Here is a 27,683-nt window from a genome sequence, read left to right as displayed (position 1 = left end):
TTGTGTGAAGTGGCCTCATATCCTGAGATCAGACATGTATGACAGACCTCTTTAAACTAGGCTATAACCACCCTTTAATTATGCTTTGTGTCCTGGAAAACATGGTCGACGTGGTCATCATAATTTAAAGTTGTATGACCTGCCAGTAGCTTTTAATCTGGGTTTTGAAATCATAAAGTCTAATATTTAACTTCCTTGGTGATGTGTTCTATAACGGACAAGAAAGAACAGCTTTTTTAATATATTTTTTCCTTCTGACCATTCAAACTCTAGTAACAGTTGGCCTAAACAAGCTAATACAGAATGACTGTGGGTGATTCTAGTTTTGTCTAATAACAGCTACAGCATTTTAAGATCCCCCTACTTCCGTGTATATTTCCACCATGATTTGTGACAACTCTTAGGGGTTATCCCCCGCTTGGCTCACCCTGGTCAATGGAGTAAGGTCAGAATTACATTTTGCTTTTCTTTTTTGTGTTTTTTTTATTGAAAACCGAATTATGATTTTTATAGCGTCAACTGTTTACAGAGTTTTACAGATTGCTAGAGTTTTGAGAAAAAGCTGTAAAGTTGTATAAGCTTCTGGGACCTCAGATCTCTTTCTAATAATTCCTTCTGGAACTCATGTAACTTTACACATAGAATTATAAAACAACATTTGGGGAAAAATTCTAAGGAGCCTATAATCAAAAACATTGCTGTCTTCCCTAGCTTTTGGCATTTGTTGTGGTTATTGACCTCCAGCTGTCATTGAACTACAACAACCATAAATACCTTTAGCCAGACATTTAACACTGGCAAAGGGTTATACCATTTACCGTATTTGCTCGATTATAAGACAAGGTTTTTTTCAGAGCAAATGCTCTGAAAAATACCCCTCGTTTTATAATCGGGGTCGTCTTATAATCAGACCTCAAAGTCTGACTATGAGACGACTAAGATCCAGATCCCCCGCAGCTGCAGGGGATCTGGATCCTCCTGTCTCAACCCCCCCGCCCCACTTACCGGTACTTCAGAGTCCCCGGTGTGCAGCTGTCATGTAGCTGGGGCAGCGTGTCGACTCACGCTGCAGCCGGAAGGAGGCATGGCTAGCAGCGGGCGGGGGTTGTCTGCGTGCATCGCGCAGACATTCCCCGGCTGTCAAAGATCAGAGAACTCTGATCTCTGACAGCCGGGGAATGTCTGCGCGATGCACGCAGACAACCCCCGCTGCTAGCCACACCTCCTTCCGGCTGCAGCGTGAGTCTACACGCTGCCCCAGCTACATGACAGGAGACTCAGAAGTACAGGTAAGTGGGGCGGGGGGGGGGGAGAGTGTTAAATGGGGGGCATAAGGCATTTCTGGAGGCAGGGTGCTCTGTGAAATGCCTTTTAACCCCCTTAATGCCACTCTGCCTCCAGAAATGCCTTTTTAACCCTCTATACGCCACTCTGCCTCCTGAAATGCCTTAAACCTCCCTATATGCCACTCATCCTCATAATATGCCTTTTAACCCTCTAAGTGCCAGAGTGGCATATAGGGTTAAAAGGCATATCATGGGGCACAGTGGCATTTAGAGGGTTAAAAGGCATATCATGGGGCACAGTGGCATATAGGGGGTATAAGGCATTTCTGGGGCAGATGTGCATAACTGGGGGGGCAGGTTGGAAAATAGAAGGAAATAAAACCAAAATATTTTTCTCAATCATAGCTTTTATTAAAAAAAATAGTTTAAATGAATTAACATTTACTGGTAAAACTTTTTTCCTATAGGGTCGTCTTATATTCAGGCTTTTTCTTTTTTTCCTTAATTAATATTAAGATTTGGGGGGTCGTCTTATAATCGAGCAAATACGCTATATCCCAAGAATAGCAGAAGTTTTTGTCTTCTGGTATCCACTTAACCTCTATAATTCTGATGTATTCAGTCATTTTTTTTGTTTTCCTATTTTCTTCTACCAATATGATCAGCCGTTTAGCATACGCCAGCATACTGAATATTGCAGTATTAACAGGAAATACATTGAAGTTGGGGTGCCTGCTGTATACTTACTTTAGAATGTTTTGATGTATTGTGTTATATCATCATTGTAACATCAGGTAAGCCCGTGTAATATGACCTTGTAGAAGATCTGTCCTCTTCCACACAAAATTTTCGAGAACATGTTTAATCACCTCCATGAAACGTATTGATGTGTTACCGAACAAAAACATTGAAGAATAATTAAGAGTAATCAGTGTTTGGAATATTTACTTGATTTATCTGATGTATCCACAGGATCAAAGTATATTATTTTTTTTTGTCAACCCAAAGGAAAAATAACAAACAAGCCAGATTCCAATTTTAAACATTCAAGAAGACTCCAGTATTTTTCAGAAACCACTTCTCAAATTAGACAGTGCCGGGTATTGAACTGCCACAGTTTGAAATGCCTCCATATGGAAACACTTGGTTTCCACTAAAGCAAACATTGGACACATTCTGCCAACTTGCACTGGAAATAGCGTGAAGTGCTGCTTCGGCATATATATAAATATATATATATATATAATATATTACACTCTATGGCCAGTCTAATCATGGTAAAAAGAGCGGGATATGAATGTTATGCAGAAATTTGTATATACGCTCTACTGGCCTGGGGATGTTCCCCTAACATAAGTCATTAAATCGAACTTGCGTCAAACAAAACATTTTTTTTTATGAGTCTTATTTTAACGAGCAATGGGCAGAGTTGTCAGATTTACACCATATTTATTTATTTACTTATGCTGTAGCTGTAAAACATATCGTTTAAGGCGAATTCCCCTAGCTGTGTATTTGGCTTACCACTTTTATATATTAAATGCACGGTGTCTTGGTGCTCCGGTTCGTTTCGTGGATTCTCAGTGTGGCATACAGAAAATGGATGAAAAATGACCCCTGTCTTGCATGAATGAAATATTGATTGAGCACAAAAAGCCGTTCACAAGCAGACCTGTATTCAGTTAGGGTGTTCTGTGTGCCTGCATGAACGATTCCTGGCACACCGCAGAATGGTTAGAAAGGTCACCCAGGGATATGAATTGCATTTGTTATGCATATTAACATGTGTTCATATTGTTACGGGTTATTACTATTCTGTTAGTTTAAGCCTCTGTATGGAAAGAAAGGTCCATCTTTCAGCAAGAATTGCAGTTTACAAAAACATTTTCTAATTTCAATAATGGTCTGCGCAATGTTGCGTGTACTTGTGTCATCAGCTCATTGCACCTCCTATATATGTCCTATATATGTATATGTATGTTAACCATTGTTTGACAAAAAAGTCATGGAGAAATGCCTCACACAGAACACCTGTGTTGGAAGGTAATTCCACTAAAGCAGTTTGTGTGTGTGTGTGTGTGTGTGTGTGTGTGTGTGTGTGTGTGTGTGTATATTAATATGTGTGTGGGTTTTTATATTCACAAATCAAATTAAATGTTATATAGTGCATATTAACGAAGGAGATGACAAAGAACAGAAAAAATGCAATACTGCCATGATGTTTCTTCACCAGATGTAGATTTAACATTCTGTTTTGTACCTCATACAGGGTCTCCTGCGTTACCCAACAGCATGGTATATTTTGGAAGTTCTCAAGATGACGAAGATGTCGAAGAAGAAGATTTAGATTTTGAGGACGCAAAAACCTTCACCACTAACACTTCATCCTCCTGCCATTCAACACCTAGGAAAAGGAAAACGCACAAACACGCTACCAATGGACATAGTAAGTGCTTCAATATTATCAATGGTCTCTCAATTTTGGGGAAAGTACAAGAGATAGTAAAAAGTTTTAGTAAATTGGAAATTCCGTATGTCATAAACACCCTGTGACAATGTACAGTGATCATTTGGGGGCAATAAGTTTGCTTACTTAGGTATGTTATTTCCCCCCCTTACCTGACCCTTAGGGTTGTGTTTGGCAGCAAACTAGTAATTGAGTCCTGCACATCTGCCTCCTGTGCATGTTGTTAAGAATGTGTGATCTTACAGGAAAAGAACATTATGCATATATATCTGTTTTGATCTCAGTACATCTTTTTCCCCCTTTCTATTTCTGTCCTGCTTTAATTCATGTACTATGGTTGGTTTCTGGCTAAGAGCAGCCTGGGTACAAGTGATAGTGGTTTGTGGTCTAAAAGTCTCTACATTGTATAGAGATTGAAAAACCATTTTGGTTTCAGAGTCTAGAAAAACTTAAATGCATTTGCAATTTGTTTTGAGACTTCTTTGAGTGGATAGAAAATTGTTTTGGAAGCCCCATTTAGTCATCTGAATAGTTCAGTATTTTGTGTTAATATGGTGTATTTGTCGGAGGCCATTTTGTCCTATTAATAAACTTTTATTAAAGGCAGTATATGATATTACCTTGAGTGAGGTTTGTATTCGGTGTCATCTTCTGGACTAGGGCAACAGCCCCTCTGCCGCAAAACTGGGCCCTGATTTCACCAATAAACCCATTTACATGATGGAAGACTATGCCAAGTCTGTACAGTCCCCATAGCATAACCAGAGTGCTGAGATATTATATGAAATATACTGTGGTTGTAGAGGGGACCGCTAAGGCACTTCCCTGGGTCAAGCCTAGGATAGCACACTGTGGACGAAAATAGTTCTAGCGCATGTTGTCATTGTCGCATAGATGATATGACAAGCACATAATGCAACTTTACTCTGCTGTGCAAACTTGTCTATATAAATATCACTTTGTTTCTTTGGCCTGTCGGATATGGCAATAAATGAGGCAGAAAATCATAACGTTTGGTGTGATGGACAAATGTAGATGGCTCAACCAGCAATATGTAAAATGCTGCCTTCCCCGGAATTCTCAGTATCAGACTTATGTTCACAATAATGTCTGGTAATGTATTAGAGAGTAGGTTTCCAAAAGGAGATTGCAAGCTAGTGGTAGCTCTCTAGCCAACAATTACAGCTCTTGAGTGACCAGACATCAGCGGGCAATCCTTGCCGACTCCCGCAAGGGAAGGCTCCGGGTAGCCGGGAAAAAGTTGTTACGTGATTTATCTTTGTCTCATTCTTTAACATCACAAGAACCTGCCATTTTAACAGGGGTGTGTAGACTTTTTATATCCACTGTAGCTGGATTCTTCAGAATCCTCCATGCATTTGCAAGAGGGACACCCCAAGAACTTAAAGGGGACAGACAGCTGTGATATGCTATATATGATGGCTGGAGTGTTTCTTTTAAATATGTCCCAATCTTTAGCACTAAGACCGTTAAAATTATCATCCAAGACCTTGGCGGTACAGTCATCACAACGGGGCAGTGTTATTTTCAAAGACACCATTCTTATTTTACAGAATGAACAATGAATATGCTGGCTTTTATTCCAAAAAAAAAATAAAAAAAAAAATTCAGAATTCAGTCCAAAGGCAGCTACGTGAAATTGGAAATACCATTTTTTGAATAATCTGCTGCTGAAGACAATGGTTTATCTTGTGAATCCAGATGTTTTTTAAACAAGATATGTCAAAACTGCTAATGTTATAAAAACCTACTTTTCATAGTTAAGTATACTGGGGGGGGACAAGAAGTAGCTGGTTAGGGATAATGGTTAAGAGGTCCAGCTTTTGCCTGAAGGCCATAGTTGTGCAGTAGAGGTGACAATAACCATATCATTTCTTGTTACAGACTAGGCTTAGAGTTGTACTACTTGACAAATAAATAAGACATTTTTGGCAGTAGTGTGCAGGAAAGCTGTGTTTGCTTATACTTATACTTATATTTCAGGGAATGCTATGTGCATAAGAGATCTCTGCATTACGTCCGAAAACAAACCTTAATAAATGACCCAGATCCCAAAATGTGTTTTAGATAGATGTGTTTCCTATAGTCTAAATTTAGCATTTTCTTATTATTGTGAAGACTGATTGTGGTTCCTGCCGTGCCACAAATTTTTTTGTTTTAGATTTCAAAATATGCTTTTCAACCCTCTGGAGGAGCTCGGTAGCAAACCGCGGACCTCACACCACGCCAGTTTATTTGTGAATATTTCTCTCAAAGAATGAGTGCTTTTGTCACTGTGACCCACTAGTCCTAAAGAAGAATTTTACTGTGATGAAACTTGAAGGAGACCCGTCACTGTCACAGAATTTAACTATTAACTAAATTGAATTAATTAAAATGTACTCTTTGTTATAGTTGTGAACAAATTTAGTTTGAATCAAGTGCCCCTCTGTCTGTTTCCAATCATAAGACAAGGTTATTTCCAGAGCAAATGCTCTGAAAAATACCCCTCGTCTTATGATCGGGGTCGTCTTATACCGTATTTGCTCGATTATAAGACGACCCTGATTATAAGACAACCCCCCAAAATCTGAATATTAACTTAGGAAAAAAGAAAAAGCCTGAATATAAGACGACCCTAAAGGAAAAAAGTTTTACCAGTAAATGTTAATTCATGTAAACTATTTTTTTTAATAAAAGCTATGATTGAGAAAAATATTTTTTTTGTTTTTATTTCTTGTATTTTCCAGCCTGTCCCCCAGTTACGCACATCTGCCCCCAGGCTTGCCACACCAATATGGCACTGTGGCCCATGATATGCCTTTTGACCCCCTATATGCCACTCTGCCTCCAGAAATGCCTTATACCCCTATATCCCATTCTGGCATTTAGGGGGTTAAAATGCATATTATGGGGCAGAGTGGCATATAGGGAGGTATAAGGCATTTCAGGAGGCAGAGTGGCATTAAGGGAGTTAAAAGGCATTGTATAGAGCACTCTGCCTCCAGAAATGCCTTATACCCCTATATGCCACTCTGGCATTTAGGGGGTTAAAAGGCATATTATGGGGCAGAGTGGCATATAGGGAGGTATAAGGCATTTCAGGAGGCAGAGTGCTCTATTAAATGCCCCCTTAACGCCACTCCAGAAATGCCCTATGCCCCCATTTAACTAACACACACACACACACTCTCTCCCCCCCCCCCTCCCCTCCCCTCTCCTCTCCTCTCTCTCCCCTCTCTCCCCTCTCAGCCCTCTCTTACCGGTGCTTCCAGCCGGGGCAGCGGGTTGACGTCGCCTTCTGCTGCAGCCGGAAGGAGGTGGAGTTGGCAGCGGGGGTTTGTATGCGTCCGTCGCGTATACTTTCCCCGGCTGTCAGAGATCAGAGATCTCTGACAGTCGGGGAAGGTCTACGCGACGGACGCAGACAACCCCCGCTGCTAGCCACACCTCCTTCCGGCTGCAGCGGACGTTGTCTACGCGGATCGCGTAGACGTCAACCCGCTGCCCCGGCAATACAGCAGGAAGCACCGGTAAGTGTGTATGATGGGGGGGGGGGGTGAGACAGGAGGATCCAGGTCCCCTGCAGCGGTGCGGGGGATCTGGATCTTAGTCTCCTAATCAGACTCTATTTGAGGTCTGATTAGAAGACGACCCCAATTAGAAGACGAGGGGTATTTTTCAGAGCATTTGCTCTGAAAAAAACCTCGTCTTATAATCGAGCAAATACGGTAATCAGACCTCAACGAGGTCTGACTATGAGACTAAGATCCAGATCCCCCGCAGCGATGCAGGGGACCTGGATCCTCCTGCCCCCCCAACTTACCGGTACTTCTGAGTGCACGGTGCTTAGTCCGGGCAGCGTGTAGAGCTCTACGCGATTCGCATACACAACTTGCGCTGCAGCCGGGAGGAGGTGTGGCTAGCAGCGGGGGTTGTCTGCGTCCATCGCGCAGACCTTCCCCGGCTGTCAGAGATCAGGGTTTTTTTATTAAAAAAAATTGTTCACATAGTTTACATGAATTAACATTTACTGGTAAAACTTTTTTCCTATAGGGTCATCTTATGTTCAGGCTTTTTCTTCTTTTTTTTTCATAAATTAATATTCAGATTTTGGGGGGTCGTCTTATAATCGAGCAAATACGGTAACATTTTCCCTTACAAATGAAAGTAAGTATTCACCCTTATGTTCTTGCACTATACCCACAAACCCCTAGGCTCCTTGGATTGCAGGCCAAAAACATTTTCTGCCTACCAGTGTGCATGCACGGCATATTTACTGCCAACCAGCTCCACCCCAGCGTGTGCACAGAAAGTACACCTATTGATTTCAATGGGAACACGTTCTAGCCAGTGATGAGCTGATTTAGGCAGATGTAGCTGTGTGCTTTTTAAAGGTAAATGCTCTCTATTCATTTATATTTAGGTAAAGAATGTATATTAAATTAGTTTGTAGCTATTTTAATATGCATTCTTCTTGGGCTGTATGCGACCTTGGAATGTCCCTAAACCAAGCCATCTGGCCCAACCCTATACTGGTAGTACATCCCGGTAAAACTATCAGCACCAGTGTTTTATAATATATGTGGCCCTAGGTAATTTGAGGAGCTTTTACTTTGTATTGTTCCTTTTAAGTAACATATTCTTTGTTCAGCAGCCAAGTCCAACACAATTGAATTTCTATCAAGTGTAATGCTCACAAAAGGAAAATATCTTTTGACCCCCTCTGCTAAAAACGTATAGATACAATTTGTGTGTTAATCAGGAAGGTGAGGAATACCCAGTGCTCTCATAAGTCGGCATGTCTAATGGTCGTGGTGCTGTTAGAGAGAGGCTGCGGTTTTTTCCGTCACGTCTGAGGCATCCAGCAGTGAGAGCTCGTCACATGACAAGCTCACTGTTGCCGGGCAGAAATTGCTACTGCTTGCTTTATATTAACCTGCACACTTGTCATCCAAGGATGGATGCTTCCAGCTGAGCTTGGCTTTTCAGCGCCAGTGTCTAGATTGCTTGACGCATGGCTTCGTAACGACCCCCCCATACCGGAACTAATTAATTGATGTTTTTTGTACAGTGACTGAGATGTATTCACACAGCTGTGCAGTATCATAATAATCTGGACCCACTTTGGCATGGTCTTAAATATCTAAAATCTCATTAGAGCCTTGCTTTCCTTTGCCGTGTTTGACTACATGCTGATGATCTCCTTTCTGTCTGGAGTGTGGTGAAGGCTCCGTTCCTAGTTGTGTTGTGACCACAGATGAGCATAGCCAACCATGTTAAGCAGTGTTCCTGTTTTATCAACATGTAGGCACTAAAATGTCAAAAAGGCATGGATATATGTATTAAGACTGGCAGGCGGCAAGGCCAAACAACTCAAGTGGTGGCCATTATGACTTTTATTCAGGATCCTAGCTAATGACAAGGTTAACACCTTCTCTGCGTTTTGTTAAAAAAGCATACATACAGAAAAAAATGTATAAATATATACGTGTGTGTGTGTATGTATGGATGTATGTGTATATATATGTATATATGTATGTGTTTTTACCAAGATTGCAGTAGGATAAAACTGGCAAATTAAAAATTAAAAAAAAAAATTTAACTGCAAAATTGTAATAAACAAGGTTTGCGAATGTTGGGCCAGTTTATCAATTAAAGTCTAGTGGGGAAAAATGAAATAGTTTCTCCTATAGCAAAATCAACAGCGGCAACAAGCCTTCAATTCACCAAATGTAATGCAACAATAAAAATAACACGTCAAAGGTACATTATACTTGCTTTACCTTACCGTGACTGCTTACAGGACTGCTTCTCATAGTAAAATTACTAGAAAATCTTTACATTCCCTATGGATATTTGCATTATCTTCTAACGAGTGGGTTGTGTACGAGGACTGACACTCTCAATACACTCAGCTTCATCCTGGAATGCATTGTGCACACTTTTAACATCTTATAACCATGAGCAACATGTGAATGTCAGAAGTAAATTGAATTAACTTAACTTAATTATGTATTTCTCTCAATATTAAATCGTTATTTAGTGTTTACCAACATAATGTTTTTAAACTCTCAAAACATGGTGAATGAAACAATATTGTGGAGGAGAGAAGCTTTGTCATATATTGATGTGATGGTACAATGACCTGTCAAATCAGTCATGTCCTTCTGGTCTTTAAATATTAGATTGCTTTTTCTTTTCCTCCTCCTGCAGTTTTTAATGGGTCTTATAAATCGTCAAAAGAGAAGGAAAGATCTCACAGACACAAAAGGAAGGAGCGGCGTGGTGATCATAAGTCTGAGAGCCGGAGAGAGTCCGCGGCTGCTAACCACCATCCTGCTTCAAACACGGGCTCCTTGGCCAAAGGGCTCGCTGCTAATAACCACCACAATCATCTTAGATCGGCTCAGGACTTAAGAAAACAGGTAAGGTTCTGTCACGTTTATGTTCTCGTCATTTATCTAGAGATCCAACTTTTTCAGTTCAGTGGTTGAAATGCAGCTTTTTTAATTGAGGTTGAGGTGCCTGAACTAGAAACTGTCGATGAGATCAGATAATATTTAGACACCATACAATGCAGAGCAGGTCCCAGCTTCAACGTCCTGTAATGCATATGTTGCACAGTACCTTACCTATCATGAACACGATCTGAAGAGCTTGGGTTGTGTTTCAGGGTCTATATTCACAATCACTCATTACTTTCTTGCTCTCACTTTGCAGCTTTGTTAGTTGATCACAACTTAATTACGTTTTCAGACACGTCAAATGATAACTTGTAAATACTAAATATGTCTTTATGGCCACGGTTTTCATTTGCTGGAACAATTTTTTTTCCCAACCTGTCATAAAGCATGGGGAAATACTTTTAAGGAGATTAAGCTGGTTTCGGGTTCAACCATTTGCATTGCAAGGGAAAGCCACCCTTTATTCAAATAGTGACTAGTTGAAGCCACTCATTCTTCAAAGGCTCTACTGTCTTGTTTGTTTTTGGGTTTAAAAAAAAAAACTATGAGAATAGTAGAATTGTTAGGTTTGTGAAGTGGGCCATAGCATAACTTTGGTGTCTTGTGGGGCGTGAGCGGGGCAGTAAAGCTCCTGCCTGAAATGTGATCACCCCATTGTTATTAATGTACAACTACCCCCTATGTACCTGATAGCGAGATGATCTATTTTCTGAAATTATAACTTTGAAGATGCTAGGTGCTGTGTCCCCTCTTTGACCCCAGTGCCTGTAGGATATTATGGCACCCAGGACAGGACATCCGGCATCCTTTGAAGATGCCCTGCTTGGATGCCCTTCCTGCCCCACTGATTTTATGGTGGGATCTGGCCAGGTTGCCAGATAACATTTATGGCAGGATGTGGCCTAAGAAAATCTATGTGTTCTCCTCTGCAAGATGCCTTGTTAACTCTTAAACTTTTGCATTATGCATAATACCATACCTTTCCGATGTGGAAAGTTCAGATGAGATATTCAGTGACAACCTTTTACCAAGCATCGTTGTCCAATCCTTACACGTGCTCATGCATGTATGCAGCCCTTAGTGTCTAATACACAGGGTCAGATTGTCAGGAGCCTGCTTACAAGGGAATTTACACTTAAAGTAAAGCATAGTTTCTATGTTATTGAGATACGCAAAGAAAAGGGGTTAACCCGTTCAAATCATACAGTGTACCATATACCACTGATGGTGCTAGTATGTCATGGATTGCAGTGCACATGTAAATATGCATATTGTGCGGACTGTACTCTTTTAATCGGCTACAGCAATCATAACAGTATAAAAGGTATGCACAACATCAACATACACATTTACAGCTGCAGTTGGGAGAACATATCATAGATACTTGCTGAACATCAATAAATAGTGACAACAATGATATGATCTGCTAGAAGAACCAAGGAACTTGGACAGAATTCTGAAAAAAATATAGTGGTATTCATTACATTACAATTTTAACGGTAAAGGGGATTATAATTTTTTTTAATGACAGATCCATGCTAAAGCTTGAGAGCAGTAAATAAAAGACAGGCTGTTTGGTTATTAAACCGGAGACAGTCTGGGATCTATTAACGGTGGAGACAGATGCTTATAATTACACGCTGAGAGACTACAGGCTTGTGATGTCGGGCTGGGTACTCTTATTTAGCCCCCCCAATCCAGATCAGGTAGTAGATCTTTTCAGTTACCCAACCTGTTAGTCATCATGTCCGAACATTAACTCTTTGTGTTCCAAGGGCCTAGTGGTCCTCCTTTGTCAAGTTGATTTGAACTCTTACTGGAAAACTGTTCAGTGCAGCAGCAGCAGCCGGGTAACCCCAGGGCACTTGTTTAACTGCTGCTCCGAGCACTCCCATTCATCTTGCAGCTGTCCAGAGAATTCAGTTCTCATGGAAAGAAGGCAGTATAGTGGTCGCTTTGGTGAGTCTCAATCTGACCTTTGCATCTTAGCTGTAGCTTATATGCAGCAGGTTTTTGTGAGATGTTTTATGCTCAAGGCTCTGCTAAAGGAGTTTCTTTGTATGCTCACCAGGTTGCAAATACAATATCGCCTTCTCTTTATGCATATGGTCTTACAGGGCCTTTTTTGTTCTCCTTAAGGAAACAAAAGTGTTGAACGCCTACAGATGTTCACCACTCTGGTGCTGACAAAGCTCAGATGAGCCCCCTGTTGGTCCGGTTGAGCATTGTAATTACTGACGTGATCTGAAGCTGTATGTAAAGTGCACCCAGTGCTTCTATAAATTAATTTATATGTAGTAGCTATCATATATATAAAAATACAAGAAAGCAACGTAGTTTGAGTTGTTAGTTTTTAAAACAGCAAGTTAAGGCATGATTTTGAAGTATTTTATGGACAAACATAGCACTGTTTTTTAATTCCGTTTAAACAAAAATAACCATAACCACTTTTTTTGTTTTGCCGTGGTCAACCCAGGTTTCCAAGTTGAATGGAATTACCAGAGTGTCATCGTCTGGTTCTAATGCAGTCAGTGCCAAAAAGACGAGAGAAGCAAGACCTTCGCCGTCCAAAACTGTGAAGTATACTGCAACAGTGACAAAGGGAACTGTCACATACACCAAAGCCAAGAAAGAACTGGATAAGGCAACCAAACTTAATCACAGCAAAACCAGTTCGTCTGTTCACCACACAATCTCAGGGACCACAGAAAGCAGCAATGCAAAAACTCGCAAACAGGTGCTATCTCTTTCCACATCCAAGCCCAACTGTGCCGCTGTTATTAACGGTGTCAAGGTGAATGGCAAGTTGAACAAAAAAACATGCACTAGGGAGGAAGGGAGGCAGCTACGGGAGGGACTGCGTAATTCAAAAAGACGTCTAGAGGAGACAAACCTTCCTGACAAGGCACAGCCCTCTCTAAAGAAAATTAAAGTATCCGCCAGCTTGCCAGAGGTGCGCAGCAAAAGGCTAGCAGCGGAGAAACCGGTGCTTAATGGACACACAAAGAAGGAAGTGCCAGAGAAGATGCTGGAGAGGAACAGGCCAAAGCGGGTCTCAGTAGCCAAGAGCACACCAGATACAAAAACACACGAGAAAACGGAAGGTGCTGTCTGTGAAAATAATTCTACCTCTAACACCTATTCCTCACACAAACAGCTGGACTCTTCAAAGCCAGACAAAAACACCGGGAGGCCCAGGTGTACAGCCATGTGTGAGATACCTATCCTTCGACCCTCTGCCAAGGAGTTCCATGACCCACTGATCTACATTGAGTCTATCCGATCCAGAGTGGAGAAGTATGGGATGTGCACGGTGATCCCCCCCCCAGACTGGAGACCGGAGTGCAAGTTGAATGACGAGATGCGATTTGTGACCCAGATCCAGCATATTCACAAGCTTGGTCGTCGCTGGGGTCCAAATGTTCAGCGGCTTGCCTGCATCAAAAAGCACCTCAAATCTCAGGGCATCACCATGGATGAGCTCCCACTGATAGGTAAGGGTATCAAACTGATGGAGCGCATGTGGAGGGTTTCTACTTCACCTTCGGTTGTTCTTCACCTTTTAATTCAAGATGGGGTGACCGGACGTGGTACATTTGTTTAGGTTTGTTCTTCAATGGCTTGATTTAGGTATCATTCCTTATTTGTGATGTAATCATGAAAAAATGCTTTACATCCCACAGACAACATGGATAAAGGAAATTATAGCCAACATTTAAGTTGCTCACTTGCCACATTTTCTTTTTGGTATTTTTTTTTTTTTATATATATACATGACAGACATTTTGAAATATCAAAGGGACCAGCCATCTTAATTATATGCAACCTTTGCAAGCTGCTTTTCAAGTCCTCTCTGGGATTATACAATACCTACTAAGCAGTGTTATTGTTTGACAGTAGTTTTTTTGTATTTCAATATAGTTATTAAAGGCATTAAAAAATAAACTGATAAAACTGTATAAAAGCAAGATGGTGGGGTCCCAGAACACTATGCAAGTATGAGGGCATGTGAGCCAAGCCTAACTTATTTTTGGGTATAATTTTCCTTTAAAATATTTAATTCTATGCATTATCTTTGGTTGACTTCGAAAATGTCACTAATCAAAGAGATGTGATTTTTTTTTCATAGTTAAAAGGAATGTCAATCGTATGAATATCATCCGTCTAGCTTGTATCCCACTACCTTATGATAAACATTACAGAACAAGTTATTTTTCTGGAGTCCTTTCTAAAATGCTTTTGTCTCCAGAGTAAAGAAAAATGTCATCAAATTCTAAAATTATTAGCTTTTTTTCCGCTTGGCATCTTTCCAGAGAGAGGGACCACCATCTTTCCTAGCTTATCTTTTCAAAGCTGCTTAGCCCTTCCCCCTTTCTCTCTCACTCCTTTAAATAACTTTTTCTTGTACGTTTTGTAAATTCTCTACTTGTGTCTTGTGTGGTGCTTTTGTGTCTGCCTCAGTAATGTGTCCCTGTTGATTGCACAGAATCCCGCGTCTGTCCGTGCATATTTATCTTTTTGCAACACATTCTCGTGCGTTTCCATTACAGGTAATGCATACCTGTAAGCAAACTTGTGCCCGTTGTGCAATATTCTTACACCTCTGATGCCTCTGCTTACTCGCTGTGTTGCATACACATCAAAAAACATACTCCCACTTTTTTAAACATCGATGATGTGATGATTGATCTTTTGACATTCCTTTAATGTTGGTTGCATCAATTTAAAATGTGTGCCTTTCTAAGGAAATGTGATAATGACAAGAAACAAACACAAATAGCTGGTTTAAGGACTATTGTCCTCTGCCATCAACTTTCTAGTTTTGAGGGACTATTCAGGCTTTCTCAAGGACACTGTCAAGAACCAGGAACCAGCTGACCTAACCCAAGGATCATGCTACTGTTCCTGCGTCCTTCAATCACTGGAAATGTGGTATCTTTGTTGAACAGACACTGTGATACGTCCCTCCAAGCTGAAAAGTTTAATATAAAAAGGGCTTTGTACTTCTGTGGAGCAAGAACACGTTTAGTGGCAGAAGTAGCAGAATAAGCATTTCTGCAACTGTTTGAAGGTGTTTTATTATAATTATTGGCAAATACCGATACAAAGTTTTTAAAATACTTATTACAGTTTTGTAAATATGGTCTGCATTGTTGGAACACCTTCCTTAATCACTTTAATTAGTCTTCTTAGCTTGTATTGCGGTTTCCTTCTGTCCAATGAGTGGCACATTGCTCCATGCAAGTACTTTGCCCTCCCTTACTTGTTCACTCGCTTTCCTTTTTTGTTCTCTTCCAAAAAGAGGGTTATTTTTTGGTTACTGTTCTGTGTTAACTGTATTTGTGTATATCTGCAGAAGCCCAGCTCACAACTAGGGTAAAACAATATCCTACCATATTGTTAGACCTGTTAATTCAATGCAATTGTGTGTCAGCACTGTATGCAGAAACCAGTTGCCTTTTGCGTGATAGCTGCCTATACTTCACACAAATGAAGTAAAGTTGAAAAAAGTAGAATTGGGGCTAAACTGCAAATGGAAAGGGGGGGGATTTTTATCAGGATTTGTGAAACTTAAACATCAGAATTGCCCCCAAAGTAATTCAAACAGCAGTATTTGACTGTGCTTTAAACAGCTGTAAATCTCTCATTGGAATTCAAGAACATAAGACACAAAAGCAATGAGGTTTATTGCTAATAGATGTCGTGTGTGGCCATATTTGACTGTTTAAGTATTGTTCCTTAAATAACATGGGCTGTATTGCAGATATGGCTTAAGCCATTGGATAGTTGGTAAGCCTTTAATAAGGCTACATGCATTTTCTCTGTATCCATCAGACATTAAGAGCAGGCTACACAGACAAATGTAAAATTGTGCAGGTTACGTCTTACAGTTACAACCATAATAGTTTCAGGAAATGGAATACTGCTGTTTGCTTAAAATCATACCATATTCCCATATCATTTAGCTGACACCAACATGCATGTATAAGTAATACACACATAATTAATATTAAGGGTTGTCACAAGTATTTAATAGGATCAGGTACCACACTTACCGGGGTACACGTGGTCTAGGTCACCAGCGGGGGGGGGGGGGTTTAACATATAAACACACAAGCAGAACCTTTGGTATAAAGAGTAAAGCAACTATTGTATCTTTCGAATGGGAAGCCCAGGGAAATATACCCTTGGCTCCCTCTACGCTTGTGACAACCCTACTTAAATACAGAGTTCCCTGAAGAAACACACATTTTTATTTTGAAGGATTTCTTTAAAAACTCATCTTTCTTTCTCTCTGTTTTTTTGTGGCAATATGCCTACCAGGCATTCAAGCATCTCTGACTGCGCATGATATTGACCGGTCCAGAAGATACTTCACTGCCCTCTCTTTTTTTAACAGCTTTGTTTATGTATTTTAGATAACATCCTTTATACATTTCCACCATGCTGACACAAAGACAGAATGGGTGGTAATGTATATTGAACTACACCATTATTGACCTTGGGCACATTCAGAAGTTAAATCCATGCACAGTGTGGTCCTAAGCAGCATATCTTGATTTCTGCTGGCTAACGGTATGTAGAAGATACCCAAGAGTACCTCTGACTAGTCCCGAGGTCCAGCAATATGTAGATATCTCCCAAGACCTAATATGCCTGCAACCAACGTACTACTCGCTGCTAATGTTAGTGGAGACTTTGTGTGTTCTGGTGGTAAGTCAAAATGTTTAAAGAGAAAACAAAAGGGAACGTAAGCATAGCCTCTGTTTACTGTTGCTTTCCAACGTGAACACAAGAGGCAAAACTTTCTCTGTGTTGTCTACTCTCTTCTTATAATTACTTTTCATGGTACTCACAAAACAAAGATTAGCAACGCTTAAAACACCTCTATTGAGAATATTTTGATGACCTGCTGTACGGTTGTCTTTTGACAACATATGACACTATAAATGATTGTTTTAGATCAATTCATAATATGACTCACTCAGACTCCTTCAGTGCTTTATAATATAGCACTGTGCCTATTATTATTTTTTGCTTTTGTTTCTAACCTTATTCCTCAGTGAAGAGCTCGTATTAAATCCCCCTTTTGCTGTTGCAACATTATTATAAATATTAGCAAATCTCAAGGGTGAGGCTGCATGCAAAATTCATCTTTGTTTTCTAGTAGACACCACGTGTTTGTAGGGAGTATTGCAATTCTTTATTAACTGTGTTATTACTGTGTTATCACTCAATAAGTGGTCTCTTTCCTGCACTGGAAATTAGTACCCTGTCTCACTTCTGGGCTTGCACAAAAGCTGGTTTGATGGTTTGGCCCCAACAGGCTTATCTTTGTAATTTTACTCAAGTATCTAATAGCTTGTAAGACCCATCAGTAAAGGGTGCTAGCAATAAATATGAAAAATCTTTAGCAGGTCATCATGCCTAACTCGTATTTTGAGTAAGAGCAGGCAACCCTGTCCTTTTCTTTTACTAATTATGCTTCTCTGTTTCCCTCACAACCTGTCTTTAAAGGAGGTTGTGAGCTAGATCTGGCTCGTTTTTTCCAACTCATAAACGACATGGGTGGTATGCAACAAGTGACTGACCTCAAAAAGTGGAGTAAACTGGCGGACCTGCTTCGCATCCCGAAAACTGCACAGGATCGTCTGGCAAAGCTGCAAGAGGCGTATTGCCAATATCTGCTCTCCTATGACTTACTTTCCACTGAAGAGCACAAGAAACTGGAGAAGGAAGTCCTGCAGGAGAAGGAAAACCTGGAGAAAAAGAAAGGTCCACTGGAGGGTCACTCGGAAAATGCCTATAAGTTACATTTGTTGCCCAGATATGAGCCCAAGAATGGACTAATAAATGGAGTGGTGCCACGCAATGGCCTTCGAGGGAAGCTAAGGGAGATGGATGTACCAACAAAAAATGGCAGGAGGAGGCTGTTCCCTCAAGAAAAAGAATGTGCAGAAGAAGAGCCGGAAGAAAAGGGTTTATTTGGGGACCTTCACAAGTGTATCTACAAAGTAAGTTCAGGTCACACCCCTATGTCCACCTTTTTGTTTCATGTGCACCTTACATACCCCCTTCGTTACTAGAATGTGTAACTCCTTAGAACATCAATTTGTCTATGTATTAAGTATTGATCTAAAAAGTACTATCATATTCCATATAATTGTACAATAGCATTTAAAAAGTTTGCGTACCTGATCTTTTACTACACTTTATAATCAGAGTAGATATCAAGGCTGCCATCAGTGGGCTTATAGCCAGTGTAGCCCCAACAGTTCAACGTTGGTTTTCTGCTTCACCACTATTTGTTAGGCCACAAGGTGCCTTTCGCGATTGGCTGTGATGAGGTGGGGGCCTGGACTCTAATTTGATAACAAGCCAAAAATGTAAACCTATACTAAGCTAGGAAGCACGTGAGAAATTTGAAGAGTGTAAATGATGATGTTTATTCTGATCTTGTCTCCTCTGTAGGGAAGATCTATGTCACTCACAACCTTCTACCGGACAGCCAGGAACGTGATGAACATGTGTTTCAACAAAGAGCCCACAGTAGCAGAAGTTGAGGTAAACTTGTATTGATGGAGGACTTTTAAACATAGTGTGTTTGAAATTAGTATCTTTATATATGGCTTTTCTGAGGACAAATGTATTGTAGAGCTTGGGCGAAATTTATTTGTTGAGAGTCTGTTAGTTTATAGACTTTATCCTTAGAGGAGACGTTTCTGTAATGATTGATGCTTATATATTTTTATACCTAATCAATCTTTTAAGGACTACAGTGGTATCTTATTAAAGCCGTGCACATTAATTTGATTTCTTTTAATACACAAGGATACAGCTACTATTTTCAGTGCGTGGGACCCTATTTTGGATCGGTTTCTATATTATACAGTTCTATAAACTCATGTAATGATGTCTCAAATTGAATTCAGAGAGCCTTTGTAAGGATGAACAAAGAGAAGGGAGAGAACTTTAAAGCAAGACGTGTTGGTGCGTGCGTGCTAGTCACTCGGCTTTACCTTCCTCCTAGACCAGAATGAGCCTTCTCTGGCTTGCGCTGCCATTTTGTGAAGTTCAGCACTTTAAATCACAGCTGTATTCCTTGGGCTTACCCATTGTGATGAATGGGGAATTCGGCCCATGTGTACTAAAAAAAAATTACTTAAATATGTAAAATATCATTGGGGGATATGCTTCAGATATATTTTTCTCATGAATTCACAGGGTTGCCAATAATTGTGCCACATATATATATTTAACATGTTTTGTATAAACCTGTGTTGTTTTTGCAAAGAGCAAAGGGTTAAATAGGACATTCTGTCAAATCATTCTTTCCTCATGTTTACCAAGGGTTGGCAATATGAGTGCATTTTTGTAATTGGAATTATGTAATATAAGTGTATTATACGTCTGTTAGCTGGTAATCCCATGCATGTAAAGGTAATTTTGAAATAATATAACAACGATAGGATATTTCTACTGCACTTCTCGAAATGATCCCTCAAAGGTCCACATTGTGTTCAGACGTTTTTTGTGCATACATTTAGAAGGGTTCCAGCGTTGGATAGCTAAAATACAGCTAAAATAAATTATGTAAATCCACAATATGTTCCAGTGTAGTACAAATATTATTATATTGAAAGAAAGAGAAACACGGTAGGGAGTTGTTGTGTTAAGCCACAAAACTACTGCGTCACAGAAAAATATTTTAATTACATTCGCAGTGCAAGCCTACCAGTTTGCCAGATAAAGTTACAAAATAATGCTTTTGTTTCTTCCTTTTGTTTTTCAGCAAGAATATTGGCGTATTGTCGAGCAGCGGTATTGTCATGTGGCTGTGCATTGTGGAAAAGTTGACACAAAAACTCACGGGAGTGGTTTTCCTGTAGGAAAAACAGAACCCTTTTCAAGGTAAAAACCTTGTATATTCACACGTCTTGCTCGATAGGTGTGTTGGATGCATAGCATGACACACGTGTCATGTTTTCTAAAAGATGAGAGTTGGTACCGTGTTAGCCGTAGAATTACAGGAGACAGGTGGAGTTTGAATAATACCTTTATTGGCTAACTGAGTAAATATAGATTGCGAGCTTTCAACGCGTCTCAGGTCCCTTCATCAGGCATGTTATACAACAATGTGAAAGACCTCTCTTTAAGTATCAGTCAAATAACATGGTTAAGAATGGGAAGCAGATAACATCGCAATGTCTGAGGCAAGGTTCTTTGATCAGTCAATAGTGTTAAAATCAGAGGTGGATTGGAGTCATAAAAGGAAGTGTCGGGAGGTATTCACAACTCTAATGGGGTCAGGATGTGTGCATGTCTGGTTTGTTAATCTACAAAGTGATAATGGGATACAAATTCTTTATCCCGGTTGAGGCCAGCATTTAAAGAGTTAAATTTGAGTATAAATGTAACCGCCCATATTTTTCTCTGCCTCTGGGTTTTGAACAGTCCCATTAATACAGCCAGTCTGATGTCTCTGATATATGTTTTCTAGGCATGGATGGAACCTCACTGTCCTTCCTAATAATTCAGGATCCATCCTGCGACATCTTGGTGCTGTCCCTGGTAAGTACATTGTCACAGTATTCCTTATGTATGTATAAATATGCTTACTTTTTACATTTTTATTATAAATGTAGATGCGTGACACATCTTCAATACCAGGCTTTTTGAAAGTTTAATACGCTATTATTTTAGTTGAGTTTGTAATTATTACATTTAATCACACTGAGTCACATTTAGAAGATCCATAGTTAGTTGGCTTCACATACCTAAGAGTATCTTACTGACATAATTGAACTAAAACAAGTAGACTTGTTGACCAAACAGGAGAAAACCTATACAGGTAAAACTTGCTTTGTGGTACTTAATCCACATTTGCATTGATGGCATTGTCACTGCATGATGTGTATCTAGTTTGAGTATATAGTTGTAACCGTATTAAATTTATTGCCTTGGGAAAACTCAATAACTGTATTGTTAACTCAAGCACCAGTAGAGATCTTTTCTCTAAAACATGGATAACCTTAAGATGTATTTCACACCCACTCTGATATTTGTCCTATAGTAATGTTGGATTTTATCTTTTAGGAGTAACTATCCCCTGGCTAAATATTGGCATGGTTTTTTCTACCTCGTGCTGGTCTCGAGACCAAAATCACCTTCCATATATTGACTACTTACATACTGGTGCAGATTGCATTTGGTAAATATTTCAGTGCATTCTCTGTGACACTATTGATTTGAATGTGATATTGAGAAACCTCAATACCTTGGCTTAACTTAACATTTTATGCATAGCGATTAAATAAAGTAAAATAAAAAAATATATATTATTTGATATTGGCTGCAGTAGGGATCACATGTACAAAAGTGCAGAAGTCATGGAGCAGTCAGCCACAGCAGCACCCCCCCCCCCCGCCCCACAATCACTGTGAGCAGGAGGGTTTTTAACCAGTGATGTACCAGATATGTCATTGGTCCTGTTGGGACATCTTTTCATGGCATGTCTAATATGTCATTACAATGAATCTACAGAGACTAGTGCAAGTGTATACAAATGCTTACCTACTCTATTACCTCGATGACATACCTAGCTGAAACCTTCTTTTTAACATTAAAACATGCCTGTACGTGTGCTAGAAAAATATTAGCGTAAAATTGCCCATAGCTCCTTTGCTGGGTTTTTTTAACAGTTCGACAGTAGACTAAGAAGCACCCTATATTTAAGAAAGTAGATTACAAAGCAGTGCCTTTTATAAAAAAAAAAATAAAAAATAAAAATGCAGCTCTGTGTTAGAAAAAAAAACCCAACAAAAGGCTCCTTTGTAATTCCTGCTAAATATCGGGTATTTTGTGTGAAAAGGCTAAGCTGCATATTGTTTGTTGTCAGGTATTGCATTCCTGCTGAGGAAGAAAGCAAACTTGACAAAGTGGTACACACTCTACTACAAGCCAATGGTACTCCTGGTCTGCAGATGCTTGAAAGTAACGTCATGGTAAGTGGTCACATTGGTTTGCCGGTAACACTTAGTGTGAATCTGACATAGCTAGACAGTAGCACAATGGCAAGGGTGAAGCCAACGCGAAATGTTATTTGTATAGCTAATACCAGTTTAGAATTACTGTTCAAAGACTACCTCTTAAGACTATAAACAAGTAAAGGTAAGGAAGATTACTAATGGTCAGGGAAAACGACACTCAGAGCCTTGCACAATACCCCTTTTGATTACTTGTGGAATATTTGTTAGGAACTAAGCACCACATCCCGAAAGTGATTTTTTTTTATGAGACTCAAAAGTAAACATTTCAAGGCATGTGGTTTCTGTGGGTATGCATAAACTGTATAATGGCAAACACAGACTCAGATGAAAAGGTTTTTAAAATCTTATTTGTTACCAATGAGAAGTAATGGCCTGATCAGTGTCCTGCGCAAGTGGCTCTTTTGATTTGCCTGCTTAAAAAAGAGTTGTTGATCAAAGCAGGCCTCCCTTTCTAGGGTTGAGACTATTTTCCCAACATGGTGGCTTTGCAGTGAAGAAGGAGTTCTCTGACAGGGCAAATATAATTGAATTTTGTTACCCCTATAGATGCAATACTATTGTGACTGATGCTATCTCACTTTGTGTCTGTTCTCTTAGATCTCCCCAGAGGTTCTTAGTAAGGAGGGGATCAAGGTGCACCGTACTGTACAGCAGAGCGGGCAGTTTGTCGTCTGCTTCCCTGGATCCTTTGTATCAAAAGTGTGCTGTGGATATAGTGTTTCTGAGACTGTGCACTTTGCCACCACCCAGTGGACAAGTATGGGCTTTAAAACTGCCAAGGTATGCACACACTAACAATTGTTTTATATCATTATAATGGATGCCTGCCTTCCAGATAACAAAATCAGCAATACCATTGCTGGCTTACGCTGTATTCTAGAGTGGGGTGTTAAAGCATAACTTTGAAGCAAAATTGGTGTCTGCAGAATAATACAACATGTGTTGTAAGCTCAAATATGGTATAGACACCAAGAGAGACAGACTGACACATTGACAGACCCACCTCCCCTACCAGTGATCAAGTTAAGGCCTTATGGGGGTAGTTGACAGTTGCAACAATGGCTTTCCACGGAATCAGAATATGCATTTTTACACTGATTTGCTTAACCAATTGTGTTCTGAAAATATTAGGGTTTTTTTATCAATTACACTAACCCTGTGTTGAATCTCATTGTGCCATTTACCCTAGCTGGATTTGTAATACAAGTAAATAATTAAGTCATACATACAATGAATGACACAATCATATACTGTTTTTACAGTATGATTAACATATAATACATTTGTGTTATAGCCACGCCGGTTTTCCCACTCCATCCTCTGAATGAGAATGGGTGACCCCTGACCATCACAGTCATTAGCTTGTTGGACATCCAGTTCCAAAACCATGAGCATTAATATTGAGCTAGCCCCCATTTTGCAGTCATAACAGCCTCAACTCTTCTGAGAGGGCTTTCTTCAAGACTGTGGAGTGCGTGTGTGGGAATTTGTGCCCATTCAGTGAGGTCAGGAACTAATATTGTATAAGAAGGCCTCTCTGACAATGGGCGTTGCAGTTCATACCATTCATATTCAAAAAGGTTAAGGTCGGGTCTTTGTGCAGGCCATTTGAGTTCATGCAGGCTTCCTGCAGACCAAACATCAAGCCATGTAATTATGGACCTTGCTTTGTGCCCATGGGAAAAATCAAATGATGCTTGTTCGGGAAAAGTTAACTCTCTCAAGATGGTATCACACATATTTGTCTGTTGCAGGAAATGAAGCGTCGTCATATAGCAAAGCCCTTCTCCATGGAAAAATTACTTTATCAAATTGCCACGGCAGAAGCAAAGAAAGAGAACAGTCCAACGCTGGGTATCATTTCTTCTCTGCTCGGAGAGCTCAGGTAATACTAAATAACCTCCAGTTTTCGTTTTTGAGTTTTAACCAGGGCTGGACTAATGTGTGTAGGCTTTAGGAGTCAGACATAAAACTTTAGGGACCACTAGTGAGAGATTAATAAATGATAGCACAGAACGAGATTAGGTGACTGCAATAAAATTTTAGGAGCCATGGTTACATGGCTCCCACCCATTTGTCCAGCCCTGGTTTTAACTGTCCTTGTAAGGATTTTGTAAAGCTTTTCCCAGCTGTACTGTGGGCCACAACCCCAGTGGTAGACATTTGCTTTAAACTTCCAGTGTTTGTGCAGCCAAAGCCAGAATGAACGCTGTTCTCGTGTACTGCAGAATGAAAAAGAAATTGCAAGTTAATTTTTTGAACTAGGCCTTCACTGATGAGCGTTAGCTAGCCATGTCAACGTTCAATGCACACATGACTGTAATGACCGGGGCTTTGGATAAACTGCTTGCAACAAGCAAAAAATTGAATTAAACGAAAGTGTATCTGCGTGTCTGATCTGTGGTACATTTCTTGGATTTTTTTCCTTCCTTTTGGTTGGTCAAGAGAGGCAGTTCAGACGATTCCGCTTTTTATCTGAAAAAGAAAATTCTCTTGACTAGACCAATGTTTTTTTACTGGCTTCTAACCTATTGGTGTACCTGGCATGAAAAACCCAAAGCAGACTCACAGACGCACAAAAAAAACAAATTTTTTTTTAAACAGGCATGTCAATTTTTTTTTTCTTCATTTGAAATATTGAGTATCACTGCTCAATCATACCTCCCAATTATCTGTCTTTGGACAGTTGTAATATTGAGAGGTATACCCAGTGATTCTCAGATTCCAGGAAAAAAAGACAATGATTCCAGGAAAAAAATGGACATGACTGCTAAAACTCCTTGAGCGTTGTGCTCTGCAGCAGTTTCCAAAGCTGACAGGAAGAATCTCAGATAAATACAACATGACACTGGACGTTTCATTGTCAAGAAAACTTTACCAGCTTTCTGCATGTTCTATATTTTTTTTTTTTAAATCCCATGTGATTTTAAGAATGCCTCGACTGAAGCATTACTGAACCGCAAATTTGTTGGTTAAAGACAAGGCTAACAGATTTTTTTTTTCTTTTTCTTCTGCAACAGTGTCTCCTGTTTCCTGTGTAATGTTGTTTCTTTTGTTCACTATGTAGTGTCTCTCTTTCGAAGGGGTAGCAGTTCATGGCCAGTGATCGTAACTATAATTGTGGCATTTCTATGAAAATGTTTGTTTAAGCGTAACTTTTCCACTCTTGGAAGAAGCTTATCGTACTGTGTTCCGAGCCAGAATTTTTTTTTATTTTTTTTTTTACATTGATGGAAATGTTTAAACAAATGATTTTTTCTGAAATTCATTGTTGTTGTTAATGAATGTAATTGTTTTGTTCTTCCTGATCGTTACCTGTGCATCACAGGTCTGAAGCAACATGTTTCTTAATGTCACTTCATCCTCATTACAAAGCTGCACGGGAGCACTTCGTAATCAGGGTGGAATGACAAGTCCCACTGTTTCTAACTTGGTTTTTTGTTGGTTAGGGATACGGAGCTGAGGCAACGCCAGGAGCTCTTCAAGGCGGGTCTCCTCTCTTCAGCACGCTACGGGAGTCATGACACCAGCACCTCAACGTTGGATGGAAAGAAGAAGCCTAGAAAATGGTTGCAATTTGAGACGTCGGAAAGAAGATGTCAGATCTGCCAGCATCTGTGCTACCTTTCAATGGTGGGTAGTTGGTTATAGAAGCTAGGCCCGGTCCACTAAAACCTGACTCAAGTTAATCCTGTCGTTCTTTTTTCATGTCAGTTATTGTAAATGGACTCCTTTACAACTACAAATTCTGTCTCATATGATTGGTGCTATAGTATTATTGTTCTGATAACGTGCAACAGTTGTATGTTAAAGAAAAGTAGAGATGCATGTTAGGTACATTTTAGTTACTTTTTTTTTTTTTTTTTTTAAGTAGTGCTTCTACTGTGAGCCTGTTTGTGTAGATCCACAGTTCACAAATACTTATTTTGCCATTCCCTACATAAAGGCCTACTTCACCAAGCACTAGTACTCAATGAGGAAAGATGAATTCACCCAGCACCAGTAGTACTTGAGCGACATACTGAATTCAAGAAGCACTAGTACTCAAGGGGGGATACTGAATTCACAGAACACTAGTAGTACCCAATGGGAATACTGAAAATAACAAGCACTAGTACTCGAGAGGGATACTGAATTCACCAAGCGCCAGTTCTTGGGCATACTGAATTCACCAAGCACTAGTACTCAATGGAAATACTAAATTCACCAAGAACTAGTACTCAAGAGGGATGCTGAATTCCCTAAACACTAGTAATTGAGGGGGGTACTGAATTCTATAAGCACTAGCAGATAGTAGTTGTTAGCCTAAGCCATTAGTGTTTGGCTTGGTAGGTAACACGCTCATCCACTCCCCACCTGATAATTTTTTTTCATTTGCACCTCCCACTGTGTTACGCATGAATCTAACTCTGTGGAGCTAATGAAACTAATAATTGAGAGAAATGTTTTCCCAATCAGCAAAATATTTGTGTACACTTTTATTTACAACAAGGGCTTTTACAGGATTTTACTGAATGATCTGAATGTTCTGATTACAGGTTGTGCAGGAGAATGAGAACGTAGTGTTTTGCCTGGAATGCGCTCTACGTCACGTAGAGAAACAGAAGTCATGCCGTGGACTGAAACTGATGTATCGTTATGACGAGGCGAGTCTCAGTAATATCACTGGCGTGTAAGCCATAACGACCTGTGACATCTATTAATATACTAAAAGCTACTTTTGGATTCTGATGTTTTGTACTGTAATATTTTATGTAGGTTCACTATAATGTTTTATTGACCACTTAATGATGATTGACATGCCTGCAGCGTCATGGAGTTAAATAAAATTAGAAAGAGATCAACGATCGCCCGGGAGGATCACATTCACCCTATTGAAAAACTCCATGTCTCGGACAGTGATCACTGTTTGAGCGAAGAAAGCTCATTTAACCCCACGACATGTCTGGCACGTCATTTGTCTTCAAGAGGTTAAAGTACACAACAGTTCTTAAACTCACAAATCTCTGTTATTACCATAGAAATGGTGATCTGTATATATTTTTATATTTATCTTTCCTTCCTTAGCATGATCTTCTGACTAAACAGATTTTTCTGTTTTCTTTTTCTTTCCACCAGGAACAAATAATTAGCTTAGTTAATCAGATCTGTGGGAAGGTGTCTGGTAAAAATAACAGCAATGAGAACTGTCCAATTAAAACTACACCAAAAAGAGGACCAAGGAAGAGAGCCACTGTTGATGTGCCATCATCGAGACTTTTAACATCCAGTACATCCAAAAGTGCTACAGTTTCATCATGAAGATGACAACACTCATTTCTCTGATTATACAAATATATATTTTTTTTTCTAATCATACCCTAGTTTGGAGTACTTGCTGTAGAATACATGCTGTCTTTGCACTAGCTCTAAA

General features: G+C 39.8%; 1 protein-coding gene across 1 annotated transcript in view; it reads left to right on the top strand.

The window, feature by feature from the left end:
• LOC149278656 (protein Jumonji-like) overlaps nt 1-27,571 on the top strand; it is a 40,628-nt gene extending 13,057 nt beyond the window's left edge. The window contains exons 4-17 of the mRNA XM_089501897.1: nt 3,556-3,732; nt 9,970-10,181; nt 12,697-13,714; nt 17,739-18,235; nt 18,693-18,785; nt 20,014-20,132; nt 20,722-20,792; nt 21,318-21,432; nt 22,120-22,225; nt 22,868-23,050; nt 24,025-24,155; nt 25,720-25,903; nt 26,809-26,916; nt 27,389-27,571. Coding sequence (XP_089358023.1) covers nt 3,556-3,732; nt 9,970-10,181; nt 12,697-13,714; nt 17,739-18,235; nt 18,693-18,785; nt 20,014-20,132; nt 20,722-20,792; nt 21,318-21,432; nt 22,120-22,225; nt 22,868-23,050; nt 24,025-24,155; nt 25,720-25,903; nt 26,809-26,916; nt 27,389-27,571 — 3,197 coding nt within the window. The remainder of the gene's footprint in view (nt 1-3,555; nt 3,733-9,969; nt 10,182-12,696; nt 13,715-17,738; nt 18,236-18,692; nt 18,786-20,013; nt 20,133-20,721; nt 20,793-21,317; nt 21,433-22,119; nt 22,226-22,867; nt 23,051-24,024; nt 24,156-25,719; nt 25,904-26,808; nt 26,917-27,388) is intronic.
• The last annotated feature ends 112 nt before the right edge of the window (nt 27,572-27,683 follow it).

The sequence above is a fragment of the Sceloporus occidentalis genome, unplaced genomic scaffold (assembly GCF_023333645.1).
Source record: "Sceloporus occidentalis isolate IW3139 unplaced genomic scaffold, rSceOcc1.0.p SCAF_186, whole genome shotgun sequence".
Classification (NCBI taxonomy): domain Eukaryota; kingdom Metazoa; phylum Chordata; class Lepidosauria; order Squamata; family Phrynosomatidae; genus Sceloporus; species Sceloporus occidentalis.
This window is presented reverse-complemented; position numbering and strand designations above follow the sequence as displayed.